Source organism: Cetorhinus maximus, chromosome 19, assembly GCF_964194155.1.
Source record: "Cetorhinus maximus chromosome 19, sCetMax3.hap1.1, whole genome shotgun sequence".
NCBI classification, from domain to species: Eukaryota; Metazoa; Chordata; class Chondrichthyes; order Lamniformes; family Cetorhinidae; genus Cetorhinus; species Cetorhinus maximus.
Genome location: NC_135897.1, coordinates 62,593,887 through 62,612,800, shown reverse-complemented (window position 1 = coordinate 62,612,800; position 18,914 = coordinate 62,593,887). Strand labels below are relative to the sequence as shown.

General features: G+C 39.8%; 1 protein-coding gene across 7 annotated transcripts in view; it reads left to right on the top strand.

The window, feature by feature from the left end:
• The window catches only part of LOC144693845 (eukaryotic translation initiation factor 4 gamma 1-like), a 122,902-nt gene that overhangs the window by 7,544 nt on the left and 96,444 nt on the right, over positions 1-18,914 (top strand). Inside the window, exons 2-6 of one of the 7 annotated variants that reach the window (XM_078563936.1) lie at positions 10,802-10,877; positions 13,610-13,709; positions 14,749-14,862; positions 14,960-15,049; positions 17,300-17,332. In XM_078563936.1, coding sequence (XP_078420062.1) covers positions 14,791-14,862; positions 14,960-15,049; positions 17,300-17,332 — 195 coding nt within the window. In that variant the 5' untranslated portion in view covers positions 10,802-10,877; positions 13,610-13,709; positions 14,749-14,790. Of the gene's footprint in view, positions 1-2,170; positions 2,318-10,801; positions 10,878-13,609; positions 13,710-14,748; positions 14,863-14,959; positions 15,050-17,299; positions 17,333-17,596; positions 17,712-18,914 lie in introns of those variants that run through there. The other 6 variants (XM_078563937.1, XM_078563933.1, XM_078563934.1 and 3 more) reach the window with 6 other exon arrangements.

The window sequence follows — 18,914 nt, the reverse complement described above, 5'->3', positions numbered from 1 at the left end:
CACTGGTTAACATAGTTGTGAATATGTTTGTGTGAAATTTCAGTGTACTAGATTTCCATGTAGCTCCCACTGTTAGCAGTTTTCTTCTGCCCTGACTGAGGGAAAAGTATTGCTGGGAATGTGAATCTCGTGTCCATTCAGTCTGCTCCTACTGTCCAATTATTATATAACAAAAAATGAGTTCTGCCAGCAGATCACCTGTTCTGCTGATGTGCTTTTCAGAGATGAGTTCTTTTTGTTAATCAAGTCCTCGTCACATTGCTTATCAGTACTGCGTTCGAAGATGGGTAGGAAGATGGCCCACTTTGGAACAACTGATTCACGTCACGTAGGCTAAAGCTTTGAATGTAGGTACTTTTGTCTTTCCTAATAGACTTTAACCCCCCTCCCCCTCAACAACCTCAACCTGCCCCCACCAACAGGTGACCACCTGATAAAATGGTTACTTAATAGCTCTCGTAGTGTAGAGGCATTGAGTTGGGAAGCTGTATTTAAATATTCAGTTGATTGAAATAACACTTTGTATCTTAGTGCATTATTTTGTTTTAAATGGTGAATCAGTTGCAGCATTTCCTGCTGGACTAGTTTAGATTGCCCAGAGGGATTGGAGAGGAATTTTCCAGCCTTTTTGGATCTGTTTTTTCATGTCTCCCAAGAGACTACACGGTACCTGCGGGTAAGGAGTCTCTTGTCATGTCTTATCCAACATCACAATTGTATGGGAACGACTGAATGGACCACTTGATATATTTTCCTGTCTGTTTTTACATGTTGGTATGTTCCTCCTCTGCCACCTCTAAGGGTGTTGAATTAATAGTTGAGATGCAAATAAAAGTTGTTTACTATTGATTATTTGACAGCTGCAACTTTTAATTAATTTGGTCACAGCTTGTTGCACTTGTTTTATGTAGTAATGGCTAATTGTATTAATACACAAGCATTGCCTCTAGCCCTTTGGCATCAACTGTATGGGTTTTGTTTCGTTGTAAGTCGCTTCAAATTGTATGCATGTAGCTTCTGGACTGGAGTAAATAGGAAAGGAAAATGTACCATGATTTATGTTGTTTCTGGGATTCAGGACCCTGGTAACTGGGTTCCATGTGGTTTATCTAGCTTCCTCCTATCTCTCTAGTGGGGTTTCCTTTCTAGCAGTTGTTGTAGAAATGCCCTGTAGATACTTATTGATTAGTTATTCACCTGGAGCTCTTTGATACTTGTAAGGAAAATTAAATCTGAGGAAGTGCACTCTGGGTGGAGTTATTATATGTAACAAGCTATACTGGTTTTGCAACAAAAATACATTTATGATTTTATATTATATTACATGCTCCATTATCCCTGATCAGCTTCTCTCTTGATATAGAGCACAACTTGTGCTGGGCCTTATCAATCGATTAAGCTTGTGTAATGAGTTTGAATTAGTTTTCAAAACGATGGCACCTAGTGTAAGTGTCATGTGGTTAATGACAATATACAAATAATTTGGTTCCCTCATAGGCAATGCTCAATTACTCTTGAAAGCTAATTCTCTTGATCAAACATAATATTCAAAACGACCTGCAATTGTTGTATAAGCCTCAAGTAAATTTTTGTATTTTCAGTGTATATTAAACCAGTGTTGGACCACTAATCGTTCTTTCTGCAGTGAATACATGAAGTTGCTACAGTGCTGGATTCTTGAATTTTAATTGACTGTCATTAGGGATTAATGAATACTGTCACTTAAAGTGCTTTTTTTTTACAAAAGGTCCTATCATCAGTTTACATGGCGTGCCAGTCATGTGTAACTGTACCATATGCTGTTTAGGAAACTGGCTCAGATTGCAGGTGGATTCGACCACACAGCTACAGCTTACTGCACGTTTGGATTCAAAATGGTGACCTTACTTGGCAATAGTGCTAATTAAATTCTAACATGTCTATTCGGCAGGGTTGCAATAATACTAATAATTCTAATTCCTTTTTCAATTTTAATAAATACTCTGTCATAAGCGTCTTAAATATAGTGTGCTGGCTTAGCTTTGTGGTTTCAAGAAATAAGATGTCAGCATTTAAATGCATTTCCTGATGTACTGTATTTTAGCCAGATGCTAATATGAAATGTGTGGTCACATAGAGCCAGTATATGCCAGTTAACTGCACCCTGTTAATAGTAATGTTTGTTTAATAGGAACATTTATTCAGCTACGGATTAATTCCTCATGACTTCTAATGGAAAGACTGCTGGCTTGTAGGAACAATTTAGAGCGGGATTGCTGCTTTATAGGGAACACGTATTGCCCAGCATTGCAGCTGACCCGTTATTGAATTATCAGATGTGAGTATTTTTGACAAAGATATTCACCTTTTATGTAGTTAATTATTGTGTGTGTATTAAATTTGGTACATGTTGCATGCATTTCATTAAAAATTTAATGACCTTGCCCCCTATGGACAAACCCAGTGCATTGCCTGTAGTACCAGTTTAGCCTGTAGGTGGAACTATGTTAGCTTTACAGTGTGGTGTGTTGCATTGTGTTCGTCACACATTCACCCGTCCCAACATTACAGGCAGAAGTGATTGTAAGACAGATCTTGAATATGCCTCTCTTGAGTACTGCATGACTTTCTACCTCTGGGAGTAGTCACTGGATTTCCAATTATCCTCAGCAGTATGAAGACGCTTTCCTTCACCTCTGCCTAAAAGAATTGTGTGCCCCACCACGTTGTTTGTGGTCATTGCTGCAAATCATGGTTGTTGCGTGGTCTGCTTGTCACCTCCCTTTGACTGATTTGAGAGTTGGTTCTTGTTGCTCTTTGGCCAGTTGTGTCTGTAGTTGCTGTTCTATTTAATCAATGATCCATTACCTGCCTCTATTGGTGACACTGTTTGTCACCCTTTGCTCAGCCTGGTCCAATTATCCTCCCCCCTTTTTAACCCCATAAGATTTATGTTACTGTGCTAGTATTTGGCAAGTGACTCAACAAACTGACTTTTAACCTTGGCCTGTCTGAGAGGACACACCATTCCACCAGTGTAGAAATGTCATTTGTGCTTGTTATTCTCCCAGACATTAATTGTAGTTGGTTGTGGAAAGCGGTGCCTGCTCCAAGGTGATGCCACTGTTAAGTTAAGCTAGGAGATGCACAGGAGCAAGTTGATAACATTTGTGTTCTGTAACCATGTTCTTAATTTACAGTTGAAAAAACTTTGTCATTGCTGTTTGAGGGAACTTGGAGCGTTTCCTACATTACAACTTCAAAAGCACTTAGTTGGCTGTAAAGCACTTCGAAACATCCTGTAGTTTGTTTTGAAAGGCACTAAATAAATGCAAGTCTTCCTTCCTATTCCCAATTCTTATTCAGCATCCTTCAACTGTAAATTAAGAATTGGGAATAGGAAGGAAGACCTGCATTTATTTAGTACCTTTCATAGCCACAGGCTGTTCCAAAGTGCTTTACAGCCATTTAAGCACTTTTGAAGTGTAGTCACTGTTGTAATGTAGGCAACGCAGCAAGTTCTCTCAAACAGTAATGACAGCATTTTTTAATTATGTAGATTTAAGGGAGAACCAGGGCACTGGGGGTAATTCTCCTGCTCCTCTTCAGAATAGTGCTATGGGACCTTTTACGTCCACCTGCGAGGGCAGGCAGGGCCTCAGTTTAACATTATGTCCGAAAGAAAGCGACTTTGTGCAGCAATCAAGGGAGTGTCAGCCTTGAATGTTTTTGTATATATGCTCAAGAGCTGGTGTGGGACTTGAATCCACAACCTTCTGCTTTAGAGGTGAGTGCCGACACCTAAAGGAGTGAACATCATGGAGCCTTTGAGTTCCAGTGTGCTTCTAGATTTAAATTTAGACTTGGGTTTGAATCCAGTTTCCAGATGTGAAATGACCTTCGAATGCAGACCTGTAGCGTACAACAATAATTACTGTCTCTGCATACTAGGTTGATTGCTTTGTTTAAAATGGGATTTTATGTTAACATCAATGATTTATTTGTAAAAAATGGTTAAAATTAAAAGAAAGATAAGCTGTGCAAGTCAACTCACTAGTTGGCCTTTGGAGTGACGCTCTTTAGGCAATGTTATTTAAAGCAGTACCCCAAGTCTCACTTGTTATTCCCAGTAAATTGTTTTTCTTTTAAGAACTTGTGGTTTGTAACCATTTCTAGTTGCTGAACTTTTTAGGGGCCTGGACGTCATGATTGGGAAAGGTATTGTCCTGCGTGGATATTTTGAGTTCTCACCCTGCCTGAAATAAAGCGCAGAGGTGAATTGCCTGTAATGTTTGCCATTATTGATACCTGCTATTCTTGTTTTCCTTTGCATGCAACATTGTAGGAGAGCATTGGAAAACTTTGACTTTTTATGTGAAGGTTCATTGATTTCACAATGGCTAAGTTTGTAGCACTTTCACTTCTGAGTTGGCTTGTAGGTTTCAAGTTTAAGATCCATTGGATTTAAGTTTGTAATTTTTAGGTTGACATTTCAGTGTAGTATGGAGGGAGTCTGCGCTGTTGGAGAAAGATTGGACTGAGGTCTGTCATAAATTAACAAACAATGCTATTGTACTGTTTGAAGACTCATAAGGAATCCTGACTGACATTCCTCTTGATCAACACCATCAAAAACAGAAAATTCTGTCAATCATTTATTTGTTTGTGGGACCTTGCTCTGTGCAAATTGGCTGGGGTCTTTGTTGAGCAAAGCGACCATGCCACTGTGTAAATGCCAAAGATCTCATAGCAATTCTTAATGGCGTTGCTGTTTCATTTTGAGCATTTTGTCATACTTTTTCAGAAGATGGGCAGAGAATGGATTACCTGCATGTTATTGAGGCTGGGGAAACGTACTATGGTAATAACTGATGTTAAATTAGTATAGGACTTGGCCCATTTAGGAGGGAATGTGGCCTAAAATGAAAAGGAAGCTAGCCAAACGGCTAGTGCTGATTCATGCTGCATTTAAACAGCATGTGATGTATAGCAGCTGATACGGGCTAGGTATGAGTGAGCTGGAATTTAATTAGCTTGTGTTTCTGAAAAATCTGAGGAAATGTAATACCTTTGATTTGGAGTTTTGTTTTAGAAATTTAGCTTAATGCTAATGGTAAGAATGTGGCATGCTTTTTTTATATTCATTAATGCAATCTGGGCATCACTGGCAAAATCAGTTATTGATCATTCCTGTTTGCTCTTCAGATGGTGTTGGTGAGCTGCAGCCTTGATCTGCTGCAGTCCGTGTGGTTTAGGGGCACCCACAATGTTGTTTGGGGGCTGTTCCAGTATTTTAAAGCAGCGATATTGAAGGAACAGTGATATAGTTCGAAGTCAGCGTGGCATGTGACTTGGAGGTGGTGTTCCCATGTGTCTGCTGTTCTTATCCTTCTAGATGGTAAAAGTTGTGGGTTTGGAAGGTGCTGTCAACGGAGGCTGAGTGAGTTGCTGCAGTGCATCTTGTAGATGACACATACTGCCATTGTGTGACAGTGGTGGAAGGTGTGCATTTTTAAGATGGGATGCTGATCAAGTGGGTTGTTTTGTCATGGATGGTATTGAGCTGCTTATGTTGCTGGGGCTGTACTCATCCAGGCAAGTGGAGAATACTCCATTACACTAACCTGTACCTTGTAAGTTGTTGACAGCCTTTGCGGAGTTGGGAGGTAAGTTACTTGCCACAAAATTCCCAACCTCTGACTTGCTCTTGTAGCCCCAGTATTTATGTGGCTGACCCAATTCAGTTTCTCTAGTCAATAGTAAGTCCACAGATGTGGATGATGTTGGGAGATTCAATAATGGTAATGCCAATGAATGTCAAGAGGGGTTCAGCAGTGGTAGTGTCAGTGAGTATCATGAGGAGATGGTTCGATACTCTATTGTTAGAGAAGGTCATTGCTTGGCACTTGCGTGGCACATATCTGCCTGATATGTTCTAATGTGCCAGACCAAGATGTCTAAATACTTTCCTACTTAGTGGTGCTAACTACGTTCAACACAGCTCCAGTAAAATTAATTTTTATGCCTAAACCTAAGCATTGTGAATAAAAGATGGTGCTTATCTAAAAGTCTTGCATTTATAGTGTTGCACCTTTCCCAAAGGCTTCACATGATAATGTGGTCACTGAGGCACCACATCTCTGAAGCTTTATATGTCTATAGGTCAGAAAAATTTTCTAAAAAATAGCTAGTTTTTTCAAAAAACTCATCCACCAAAGTTACCATTCATAATTCTCAAGCATAAAAAATCCATTCAATTGCTCAAAGATTTCTTCACATCTTTCTCCTTCACTCTGTTTAGTGTATACATATGGCTAATATAAGATGTATAGCATGAACGGACACACATGGATAATTCTAAAAGAAAGTGACCAATTTTCCCCATGCAATGAGATATCTTTAATTTTAAAAATACTAATACTTAACACTCCACCCTGCTCTCTTGCCCACATGTCTGTCCTTGGCTTGCTGCATTGTTCCAGTGAAGCCCAACGCAAACTGGAGGAACAGCACCTCATCTTCCGACTAGGCACTTTACAGCCTTCCGGGCTGAATATTGAATTCAACAACTTTAGATCTTAAACTCCCTCCCCCCATCCCCACCCCGTTTCTTCCCCCTCCCTTTTGTTTTTTTCAATAATTTATATAGATTTTTCTTTTCCCACCTATTTCCATTATTTTTAAATCTACAACTAATACCTTGTCAGTCTTTCCACCCCACCCCCACTAGAGCTGTACCTTGAGTATCCTGCCATCCATTCTTAATTAGCACTTTTCTTAGATAATATCACCACCTTCAACACCTCTTTGATCCTTTTGTCTGTGACATCTTTTGATTATCTGCTCCTATCACTGCTTGCTTGTCCCTACAACCACCCCACCCTCAACTTCTCTCCCCCCGCCCCCCCACCTTAAACCAGCTTATATTTCACCCCTCTCCTAACTATACTCAGTTCTGTTGAAGGGTCATGTGGACTTGAAACGTCGACTCTTCTTCTCCACCGATGCTGCCAGACCTGCTGAGTTTTTCCAGGTAATTCTGTTTTCATTGTGACTAGAGTTGGGCCAGTCAGCCACTCCAGGCAAACAACAGGTTTGTACAATTGCTGATTATTTGGAGCCCTAACCCATTTTGCTTGTGGTTTTTTTTGAAATCTTTAGTATTTTATTTTACGAACTTGCATACTTCCACTGATGCATTGAAATCCTTTTGTGCCTTCATACTTGTTAAGAAGGAAACTAATATTTATAACTATAAACAATACAGAAATAATAAGAGACACAAAGGACGATCCTGGATTTGGTCCTCAGCCTGTGTTGAATTACCTGATCTCAACTGGGAGATTTGCGATACTATAGCCGATCTCTAGATACTTAGCCCTTGTGGCTATCCGCTGAGTCTTGCTGTAATTGGACAGAATTGGGATTTGCAGTAATGCTGTCCAAGGAGGGAGCTTGCCAGCATGCTGGATCCATGTGTGAAGACTGACCTTTTGGCAAGGAGGGCTAATGATGCCCAGGAAGCTGAGAGTGGGAAGAGTAGAGAGGTGAATGTTATGAGCATGGACAAAAATGTCCATTAAACAGGAATTGTAATGAAGCCTAATGCTCATCATTTCTGAAAGCTGCAAGGTGGCTTAGAATAGGCTGGCAAACAAGGTTCATGCTTTACCAGTGATTTCCAGCATGTGGCCAAAACAGTAATTGTAGCTTTTAAGTTGAACACTCGCATGGCTTTTTGCCTTCCGTCCTGTTGGTTCTGTGGGCTTGTCTATGTAGCACTAAATATATATATCTTATGATTACATTTATAAATATAAACTTTCCCATAACATAAAAGCAAAATACCGCAGATGCTGGAAATCTAAAAATAAAAAATGTTGGAAATACTTGGCAGTTTTGGAGCATTTGTCGAGAGGGAAATGGAATTGATGTTTCAGGTTGATGACCTTTCTTCAAAACCAAAATTTCCCATTAGTTGACTATTGGACAGGGAGGGGAAGTTACAAGTAATGTGCAATTTGGATAGACTGCTTGACTGAGCATGATCCTTGACTTTAACTGGCTGTTGAATGAAAGAAATATAATTAATTGGGTAATGTGGTTTTAATATGGTTTTAAAGATGCTAGTATTGCACTTGTTTGGACAAATCTCTTGCGTGCAATGTGTTATTGGGGACCTATGTTTTTCATACAGCTAAATTCATAAGATACGTTGATGAATCCATATTCAAATTTGTAATAAAATTCTAGCAGTTGCACGGTTTTATTATAATGGTAATTTAGCTCCTACATTTCCTGCTCCCTCAGGAAAATGGATGAAGTCTTCTGATTTTTAAAGGACCTGAAAAGTGGGCATGTCTATTGGCACATTTTGCCACAGAAGGAAATTGTTTTTATAGTAGTAGTACCTATCAAACTCCTTACTAGCTAGTAGTTCAATTTGCGGTGACTTTGCTGTGGAGTATTGTGCCATGTTAAAATTTTAGATAACTGGGTTTCAGTTTTAAGTTGTAGACAAACTGGATATATTTTTAAAACAAGTTTTACGTTTGTGTATTTGTGTGGTTCCTACTGTTAATGTAATTGTATGTCTAACAGGCAAAGCATTGTTAATGAAATTGTTGTCCCTGCTACCTTGAAGCCACTGACTTACTGAGGTACAGTTTCATGGGTGCCAGTGGCCCTTTGGCTTTTTGGTTAAGTGACAATTAGAGCATGATCCTTGACTTTAACTGGCTGTTGAATGAAAGAAATATAATTAATTGGACAATGTGGTTTTAATATGGTTTTAAAGATGCTAGTATTGCAAAAATAAACCCTTGCAAGCAGTAATCACATGCAAAGAGAAATTGTGAAACTACAATGCTCTTAATTTTCTGAGAGCTTCTGATTTAGATCATGCAACTGTAGGCAGTTGCCAAGTGGAGGCTATGCATCGGTCCACAGGCAGAGGAAAAGGAAGTAAATGAATAATGGCCAATACTAAAACTGAACAGTGGGGCCATTTCAGTTATAAGGAATCTGGCATTGCCCTAGAGAGAGAAAATGAAAGAATGACACCGAATCCAGCTCGGTGTGCAGTAGACTAATGAATACGCTGATGCTGATGATTGCACAATGTTCAGCACTATTCGCGACGACTCAGATACTGAAGCAGTCCATGTCCAAGTGCAGCAAGACCTAGACAATATCCAGGCTTGGGCTGACAAGTGGCAAGTAAAATTCGCACCACACAAGTGTCAGGCAATGACCATCTCCAACAAGAGAGAATTCAACTTTCGCCCCTTGATGTTCAATGGCTTTACCATCACTGAATCCCCCAATATCAACATCCTGGGGGTTGTCATTGACCAGAAACTGAACTGAACAAGCCAAATAAATACTGTGGCTACAAGAGCAGGTCAGAGGCTAGGAATCCTGTGACGAGTAACTCACCTCCTGACTCCCCAAAGCCTGTTCACCATCTACAAGGTACAAGTCAGGAGTGTGATGGAATACTCCCTACTTGAGTACTCCCCACAACACTCAAAAAGTTTGACACCATCCAGGACAAAGCAGCCTGCTTGATTGGCACCACATCCACAAACATTCACTCCCTCCACCACCAGCGCACAGTGGCAGCAGTGTGTACCATCTACAAGATGCACTGCAGGAATTCACCAAGGCTCCTTCGACAGCACCTTCCAAACCCACGACTGCTACCATCTAGAAGAACAAGGGCAGCAGATAGATGGGAACACCACCACCTAGAAGTTCTCCTCCAAATCACTCACCATCCTGACTTGGAAATATTTCACCGTTCCTTCACCGGCGCTGGGTCAAAATCTTGGAACTCCCTCCCTAACAGCACTGTGGGTGTACCTATACCACATGGACTGCAGCGGTTCAAGAAGGCAGCTCACCACCACCTCCTCAAGGGCAGCTAGGGATTGCCAATAAATGCTGGCCCAGCCAGCAAAGCCCACATCCCATGATTTTTTAAAAATGCTATGTTCAGAAGCCATTATGAGCTGGTGGGGGAATTGATGGAAAATTGTATGCAGAGAACATACATACCAAAATTCCTTGATCTATTAAAGAATAATAAAGAAAGGACTTGCATTTATATAGTGCCTTACACAATCTGAGTATGTCACAAAGTGCTTTTAAGCCAATTATGCACTTTTGAAGTGCAGTCATTGATGTAGGAAGCACAGCAGCCAATTCCTGTACAACAATAAAATAAGTTTGGTGTTTTTTTGTTCAGTTAGTTGGATAAATATTGGCCAGAACACAGGAGAACTAGTCTTCATTCCACATTGTGCCAATGGATTTTTTAATGTCCACTTCAGGCAGACTGGGCCTCGGTTTAGTGTCTCATTTGAAAGATAACACCTCCGATGATGCAGAGTTCCCTCAGTACTGGACTAGATTTTGTGCACAAACCACTGGAGTGGGACTTGAACCCACAGACTTGTAACCCCAAGGTGTGAATGCTACCTTTAAATCATTTAATTTGTGCCCAGGTTGCATGTGTCTCTGGGTGCAAATGAAGCAGGAATCTCCAGGTCCAAGTGTTTAACTTGCTGGGGATGCGTATTTTATTGAAGCAATATTTCAGCATTATTCTATTGAGAGAGAGAGCATTTTTATTTTTCATTAAAAGTATGTATTTGATCAGCGGCCTTATAGTATTGGCAGCTTACTATTAATGAAATGAGCCAATAGATATGACTATTAAACATTCAACATTGATAATCCATAATAGTATATGAAATGCATTTTTTGATGTTGCACCAATGTCTTGAAATGAGATTTCTTTTTACTATTGGATTGACAGAATTGCCAGAGGTTCAGCACTGACAAACACGGAACGACTCTTTACATAACCTCCTGTTGTAGGACCTTTTGCCACAGTATGTACACTTTTATTATGGCTTTCTGATTAGTAACTTAGAAGGATTACATTTTAAAAAGAATATAAATGTTAATGGCAATATACTTCGTGGATCTGTACTTTTTCAACTTTTCAAGTTTACAGTTCTAATGTTTTGGATTCCTATAAAGCAAGATATTTAGCTTCTGGTTCTAAATATGGCAACTGTTGTGTAGTGTGGCGGAGTTCCAGTTTGACTCTGACTCTGTTGCTGATTCTTGTCCTGAGATGTGTCACTGTGCGTACCATTTAGGAGATGTTGGGCACTCACCTCTTGGAAGGGAGAACTGAGACTTTCCTAAAGCCATAGCTCTGTTGCTTTTGCTGGGGGCCTGACAGGAGGTTGACTGCAGATGGCAACATTTCTAGTTCGCAGTTGGAGGGAACAGTGCAAGAATAATGCACTCTAAAGAGGCAAAATGTCAGTTAAATATAACTTAAATAATTATATGGCAGTAATCTATTCCAAGTTATTTGATAGTCACATCTGCGTTAGTTTTTCAGAAGTGCTCTCGTATTTGTTTATAACTGCATTCTAATGTTGTAATTAATCCAATAATTCCTTTCCCCAAGAAAATGAATTTCAAAATTGGGGTTAAGCTTAGAGAGGTCATTGTCAGTACACTGCAATTTTGTTAGACTTTTCTTGTTAGGCTCTGAGAACTTCTTTTTTCTCCACATAGCAGTTAATTGTAAATGAGGAGTGACTCACAGTAGTGAGTCAAGTTCCATGCGGCAGGGTGCTAATGCTGCATACCAATTCATTTCAGCATTTGTCTTTTGAAGACAGTAGTAACCATTTATTTAAACTGTTCAGTCCAAATCCATTTTTTGAATTCAACCCAAATTTTTGTCCTGAGTTTCATTTTTGCGATGAATTGTGTTTGGTCACTGCAGGATCCATATTCAGCTTAATGTGAAGATTTTATTTGATTTTGATGTATTCTTTTAAACACTCTTGCACTCTGAGTTTGGGATAAAGTTAAAGTTGTTTCCTTTGTGTAAACATTACTGCAAGTTTGTTATCTTAATCCTGTTAAGATGTTCAATCTTTGTCAAATATGTTTGGTAGTACATGTCTTTATATGGGAGAAGGGTCACCAGAAGTATTGTGCTAGAAAAGAGACCAAGTGTTGATTTAAAACATAACGTAACAGAATCGCCCTCTATGTATTGGATTGCAGCAGTGGAATCTGTTATGAATATAGCCATTTATGATCTCGGATAAGTCAGTGCTTTCAAGAGGGAAAGGAAGTAGAAAGAGCATGTTTGGAGGTGTTGGAGTGAGAAAAGCGGAGAAAGGTCACAGCAATACAAAACTTGAAGCTTATGACAAACCCTTAATTACTGAAGAGGCTGTCGCATAGGCTTGTGCAATTGTATACCACTTACACTGCAGCTACCAAAATAATTTTAGTATATGACTAAAGCAATTGTAGGCAATGACAATCTCCAACAAGAGAGAATCTAACCATCTCCCTTTGACAATCAGTGGCATTATCATCACTGAACCCCCCACTGACAACATCCTGGGGGTTACCATTGACCAGAAACTGAACTGAACTAGCCAAATAAATACTGTGGCTACAAGAGCAGTTCAGAGGCTGGGAATTCTGTGGCCACTAACTCACCACCTGACTCCCCAAAGCCTGTCCACCATCTACAAGGCACAAGTCAGGAGTGTGATGGAATATTCTCCACTTGCCTGGGTGAGTGCAGCTCCAACAACATTCAAGAAGCTTGACACCATCCAGGACAAAGCAGCCTGCTTGAATGGCACCTCATCCACCACTGGTGCACAGTGGAAGCAGTGTGTACCATCTACAAGATGCACTGCAGCTACTCATCAAGGCTCCTTAGACAGCACCTTCCAAACCTGTGACCTGTTACCATGTAGAAGGACAAGGGCAGCAGATGCATGGGAACACAATCTGCAAGTTTCCTCCAAGCCACACACCATCCTGACTTGGAAATATCGCTGTTCCTTCACCAACAAAATCCTGGAACTCCCTAGCAGCACTGTGGGTGTACCTAGCAGCACTGTGGGTGTACCTACACCACATGGGACTGCAGCGGTTCAAGAAGGCGGCTCACCACCACCTTCTCGAGCAATTAGGGATGGGCAGTAAATGCTCTGGCCTAACCAGCGATGCCCATATCCTGTGAACAAATTTTTAAAAAGACTAAAATTTGTGCATGCCTTCTATAATAACACAGGAATCTATCCCTCCATTAGTATTGCACAAAGAAACCTGACACCACTCCTTAAAGCCATGAAACCACATTTAAAAGCTACAGTATTCTGGTTGCATTTTCCCATGTTAAGTGTACTCTCCACCCACTCCTTTCATAAACCTATGTGTTGCCATTTTAATTTTTACAACACTAATAGTTCATTGGTCATACGGTTATCTTTACATGTGGCATAGGTGTGGGTTGCTCTCTAGTGTCCTACCCTTGTGATATTCTTCATGTATGAGCCCAGCCAGTGAATTTTGCGGCTATTTCACTTTATGGGACACCACAACTAAGTCTGTATCTTTTCTAGTTACTGTAGTGTGACTGTATGACTAAGGATACTACTTGATAATTGGGTGTATCAAAGCTGAGTTTGTCCTCCAAACATGTATTTTCTAGCAGTGGTCTCTGGATAGCAATCAAGAACAGGAGTATTTAGCTGAGCTGATTTCTTTTTTCTCTCGACTTCCCTAGTCCAGGAGTGCTGAGGCCAATTGTAGCACTTCAACTGCCACCTCAGTTGACGTCAGCTAACTGAGTACAGATCAGGGATGGGAACTTTTGGTCTGTGTGGGTAAGTTCCACACTGAACACTGCATTCACTTCCATTTTGAATGGAATAAGGTTAAGGTTCTGGGTAATGATATAATATGCTTTCAATTACAGTAGTGTCCCACTTTGAATTTTACTGATGAAAATATTAGCTAAATTGCAATTTAGCTTCCAAATTCATTCTTTAATTGAATAAAGATATTTAGAAGGATGTTTGGATTCAGTGCATGAACAATTATTCTCATGTTTTTCCCCTTGCCCCAGCAAGAAAATTGAAATTTTAACTGAACCCTGAGTTAGGAGTCGTGAGTCACAGATGTGATTTTACTTTATTGAAATAGAAAAATTTCTACAAATTCTCAAGTCCTGTATTATTATAGAATAATTGCCAGTAGCTGACTGTGATCATGTAATCATGTGAACCCCTCAGACAAATCTTGTGTTTTTGTTTGAGGGGGGGGAAAAAAGAGCTAGGAAAACAATGAAGTGAATCAATCATTGCTGGTCACGTCTATCTCTGTACAGATCTTCTGGATGTTGTGTAAATCTGGAATTTTTAGCTATTCAGCCGTGGAATATGCTATCCTGTCCACTCTCTTTAACTTTTTTTTGGTAGTGGCTTTAACCATTGGTCCATTAGCTTCATTTATCATCAAAGTTCAAAATGGGGCTACTGTTGTAGGGCAATCTCTACAATAAGGCCACTCTTGTACATTAGTTTCCTCACTGTGATCTGATGTAGAGTTTTTGAAATGTCTAACTTTTTGCTTTAGATAACTTAATTTGATGAACTACAAGTTGCATAAAATAGGAGAAGAATTTGAAAGTCAAGCCTTGAATACTGTTCAAGATGAATGTCTATTTTGAACAATTGTTGGCCCGTGTCTCTTGAACTGGCAGGATTTTGAGCCCTCATCTGTTCTAAAGAAAAGTCAACTACTTTTTGTAGCTTGAACCGATTACTAGGCCTAATCAGATTCTTTATTCTCTTGTATTATCAATTATAAATCCATATGTGTTAATCAGTACCACAGCTTTGACTTGTCTTTCTTTGACTGTAGATTTCACAACGAGTAGGGGCTCCACATGCTGTGCCACATGAAATGAATAAAGGGCCCCAACCTATTGGAGGACCTCCAGCTGCCCCACATCCCTCCCCTTCTGGAATTGCTCAGGTGAATAAAAGCTGCTTTTCTGTTTTTTGCTGATAAAGGTTGTGTTACTTTACTGTCAGTGCCCCCCAGAATTAACCTTGTTTGTCACTGTTTTTAGACTGCCTATTCCTCTGGCCAGACAACTGCCCCAGTAGTTTTTGCACCACAGCAAACTCCACAAATGAACACTCAACCACAACCACGGCAGGTAAGATAGGTTTCTGATTGGAAAAATTGCAAATAAAGCTGACTGAACACATTGTGTAATGTCAGAACAGGTACTCCCAAATCATTGCCATATTTCTGCAATTGACCAGTTTTGGCCAGCTTACTGTATAGGGCCAGTACTGAATTATTTTTCCTGGATAATGGGAAATCTTCAGAAATCTGATTGAATTTTAGCTTCATTGTTTTGAATAGACCCCCATCTCACTGTATACTTCATTGCTTTTAAACTTGCAACTATTCTTCAGGCTGAATTAAGAACAATCTGCAGTGTTTCTGTGGCTTGCCTAATACTGCTGTCTGGATCAGCAGCCAGGTGGCTGTCGTTGTTAGGGGGAGACACTTCTGTATCCTGTCTTTCTAAACCTCTCTGTGGTTGTCCAGCAGAGAACTGATGAAGGGCCTTGCATGCCAACTGGGTTGGGATGTTTTGGTGTAAGCCAAGTTGAAAATTTAATCACTGTGCTAGATTGCCTGCCCTCTTTCTGCCAGTTCCGATTTTGAAGCCTCAGTATTGATTAAAAGAGAAATGGTTGTCAAACGTTTTGGCATTACAAGCCACTTTTAGGCATCAGTTATCAGCATATGGCCTTTAAAAGGTTATTTGTTGGTTACTCTTTCCAGCAGCAATATACCTTAATGCATATGTTACTATAAATGTAATGCTTTGAATACTCAAAAGTAGCAATCTAAGAGCCTATTAAATTGTCACTTTGTACTTAAGATTGTTTTCTACTATGGCTTAATTGAAATTGTTGAAACTCAGTTCCCCTAGGGCATACTTAATGATTGGTGATGTTTCTTAGCTGTTTAACAACTTTCATATTTTAAGTGAGATCAATCAAATGCTGAAGTCTATACTAAAATACATGCTTTATTTCTCCAGTTAGTATAATTCACATTCTATTTAGGCACTTGGGTTGCCAGTATATCTAAACATTTTGGGTAAGTTATCATTAATATATAAGTTGGCTAGTGTGCAATAATTATCTTATCCTCTTGACTGATTTCATTTTCCATTTCTCCCCAACTCTTAAGGCATTAACCAATGTTGAGATTTAGTTTCATGGGTCCAGCACCTCCACGATATTTCACTCAAATGGTCATTCTTTAATTCTGTCCATAAGTGTTGATACACTGTTGCAGAGACATAATAGCTGGCCCAGCTTTCTAACACAAGATGATGTTCTTGTGCATGTATATGGACAGGTGGAGATAAATTGATCTCTGCCTGCCATCTGTTGTTTGTCCCTTTTTTTCCCTCGCTCCCCTCTTTCTGCCCTATTGGGAACTGTCAGAAAACAACGCAGAGTATGAACCATGGCTGATTCATTTTTTTCACAACTACTCTTGCTAGGGGTACTGAGACAATTCTAGGGCTGATGCTGAGATTAGCACGTGTTGAATCTAGTGATTGAATAGTGTACTAGGTGATTGCATTCGTTAACTGAGCTATCAAATCTGGTGCACTTCATCAAAAATAAAAGGGGTGTAGAAGAAAGATGAACGAAAAGGGAACCCTTTGTAGTTCTGATTGGGGAGGGACAGGCTGTTAATCAATGTGATTGATAAGTGGGCACATAGCACCTGACCAGAGAAAAAGAAAACCAGTCCAAAACATCACTAGCATTCGCTCCCTATTTAAAATAGATGTTGGAGAATAGAGTCCTTTTTTGGGTCACAGCTACTTGAGCATTAAATTCTGAAGGAAAACTACCATTTTAAACACATTGCAAGGCCAGCTGTTCTTGCCTATATTTGCTGGTTGACTGAGATAAAAGACCGTATACAATAAAAATCTTTTAGATTTTCTGATTTTTTTATGGTTATGGGCTTGAAGGGTGGGACTAATTTGGCACACACTAATTCATTATTAGGTTTGTAACGTTATTGACTTTTTTCTGTTGATCTTTCTGGTTGGATGGTTAGGTCACAAGGAAGAAGTCTGGTGATTCTACCCAGCACAAATACAATAAATCCATTCTTTGTTAAATTGATTAATGGAAACCTGTACAAAGGTGTTGACATTTCCATGTGAACACTTAACTGGATGTGAGAAAGCTGGAAGTCTGATTTTTGAAATTTATAGTTTCTCTTTCCTACTATCCTGCAAAATCGTTAGTCCTGAAACTTTCAGGATTAACATGCAAATCTGAGAAGCTTGTGAATGTTTTCTGTATATCAAGACTACCTGACTAATCTTAAATTTGACTTTTATTTCTTACTTCCCTAGTTTGCTGCAGGTCCTCGAGCTTTACATCAGCAGGTACTAACCAATTAACAGACTGCATGTAATTGCATATTACTCCATGCAATTCCATGCAAATTTACATGTGCTAAGATTTAAAATATGGCTTTCAGTGCATGTCTGGTTTCAATTCCCTCTCCTTTTGCTTATTGTATATACTTACACTTAAGATGAGACGTTTATATTCCTGCCGAAAAGTGGAAGGGGAGGTGGTTGTTGACAGGACTTTAGGAATAAAAGTCGTACTTGGGTGATGCCCTCATTCAGATTTCTTCCTCGCAGAGCAATTTCTAGAAAGATGGATCCAGCAGCTGCACCACCATATGAGCGCATTGCTGACAGCTGTTGTTCAGCCCTCCAGTGAGATGATACTTAAATGGCAACTCACCCTCTCAACGTGAGTCCTGGCTCCTGCTGCTGATTTCTTTTCATCGATCTTGTCGGGCAGTCTACAAATTTAAAATCAGCAGTTGGTGCTTGACTGAAGTAGGGAGTCAGGAGGAAAAGTCATTTAAATATAACAGCACTGGAGTAGCTGAGTGTAGAAATGCACTCTGATCCTCCAGCAGTGCAAAATGTAATCGGCACCTCTTCCTCCCAAGTTCTGTCCTGGCTCTTGCTGATTTAAAATCTGCTTTTTCTCAAGCTATCCTTCTGAACTATTTGGGATTTAAAAGTCAACAGAATCTGGATTAATGTTTGGAGAATTACTATTTAAATAACAAAGTGCTGGAACAGTAGTGTGCATTCCTAATAACTGATGCTTCATTTCTCTGGCACTTCACAAATAAGAATTTGGATTTATGTAACACCTCACTGCATCACTCATGTCCTAAGGTGCTTCATGACAATTTTTTTTCTACTTCAGTGATTGTTATGTAGGCAAATACAGCAGCATTTTTGCATGCTGTGAAGGCCACTAACAGCAGTCGGTTGGATGATCAGTTAATCTGTTGTTGGTTGAGGGAGGAAAATAGGCCAGAATCCTGCCAAAATTGTTTTCTTTTGAGTAGTACTTAAGACCTTTTACTGTCATTTGAACGAACAAATTACTCAACAAACGCATAGCACCTATAACGTACCACTCACTCAGTGTTGATCTGCTAGTGTATTGGTGTAGATTACGTGCTGAAGTTTGGAGTGCAGTTTGAATCCACTACCTTAAGATTTGCCGGCAAGTGTGCTTCCAACTCGGACAAGTGGACAGTTGTAGAATAAAAAGAAAATAATGGGTTCAAATCCCAGACCATCATTTGACATAAGCTGCTTACTGCAGTTGGAGACAATTTTTCCACTTGTTTGCTAGGAAGTGCCTTGTGCTTGTGCAGTCAGCTATATTGTGTCCATATTAACTTTTGCTGGGTATCGCTAAGGAAAATCTACCTCATGGTGACTGAAGCCCAAGAGCCTGCAGCAGATTTAAAATCTGAAGCAGCCCAGAATGATCAGAATAGAAAAGAGTTTATATCAGCATTGGGAGCCAGGGCTCAAGTTGGAATGAAGAGATGCTGTAAAAATATCATTGTTGGAGAGTCAAGTAACTACAAATGACTATGGATAATGAAATGAAAATTGGTAGAGAAAACGTGTTTGCGGATGC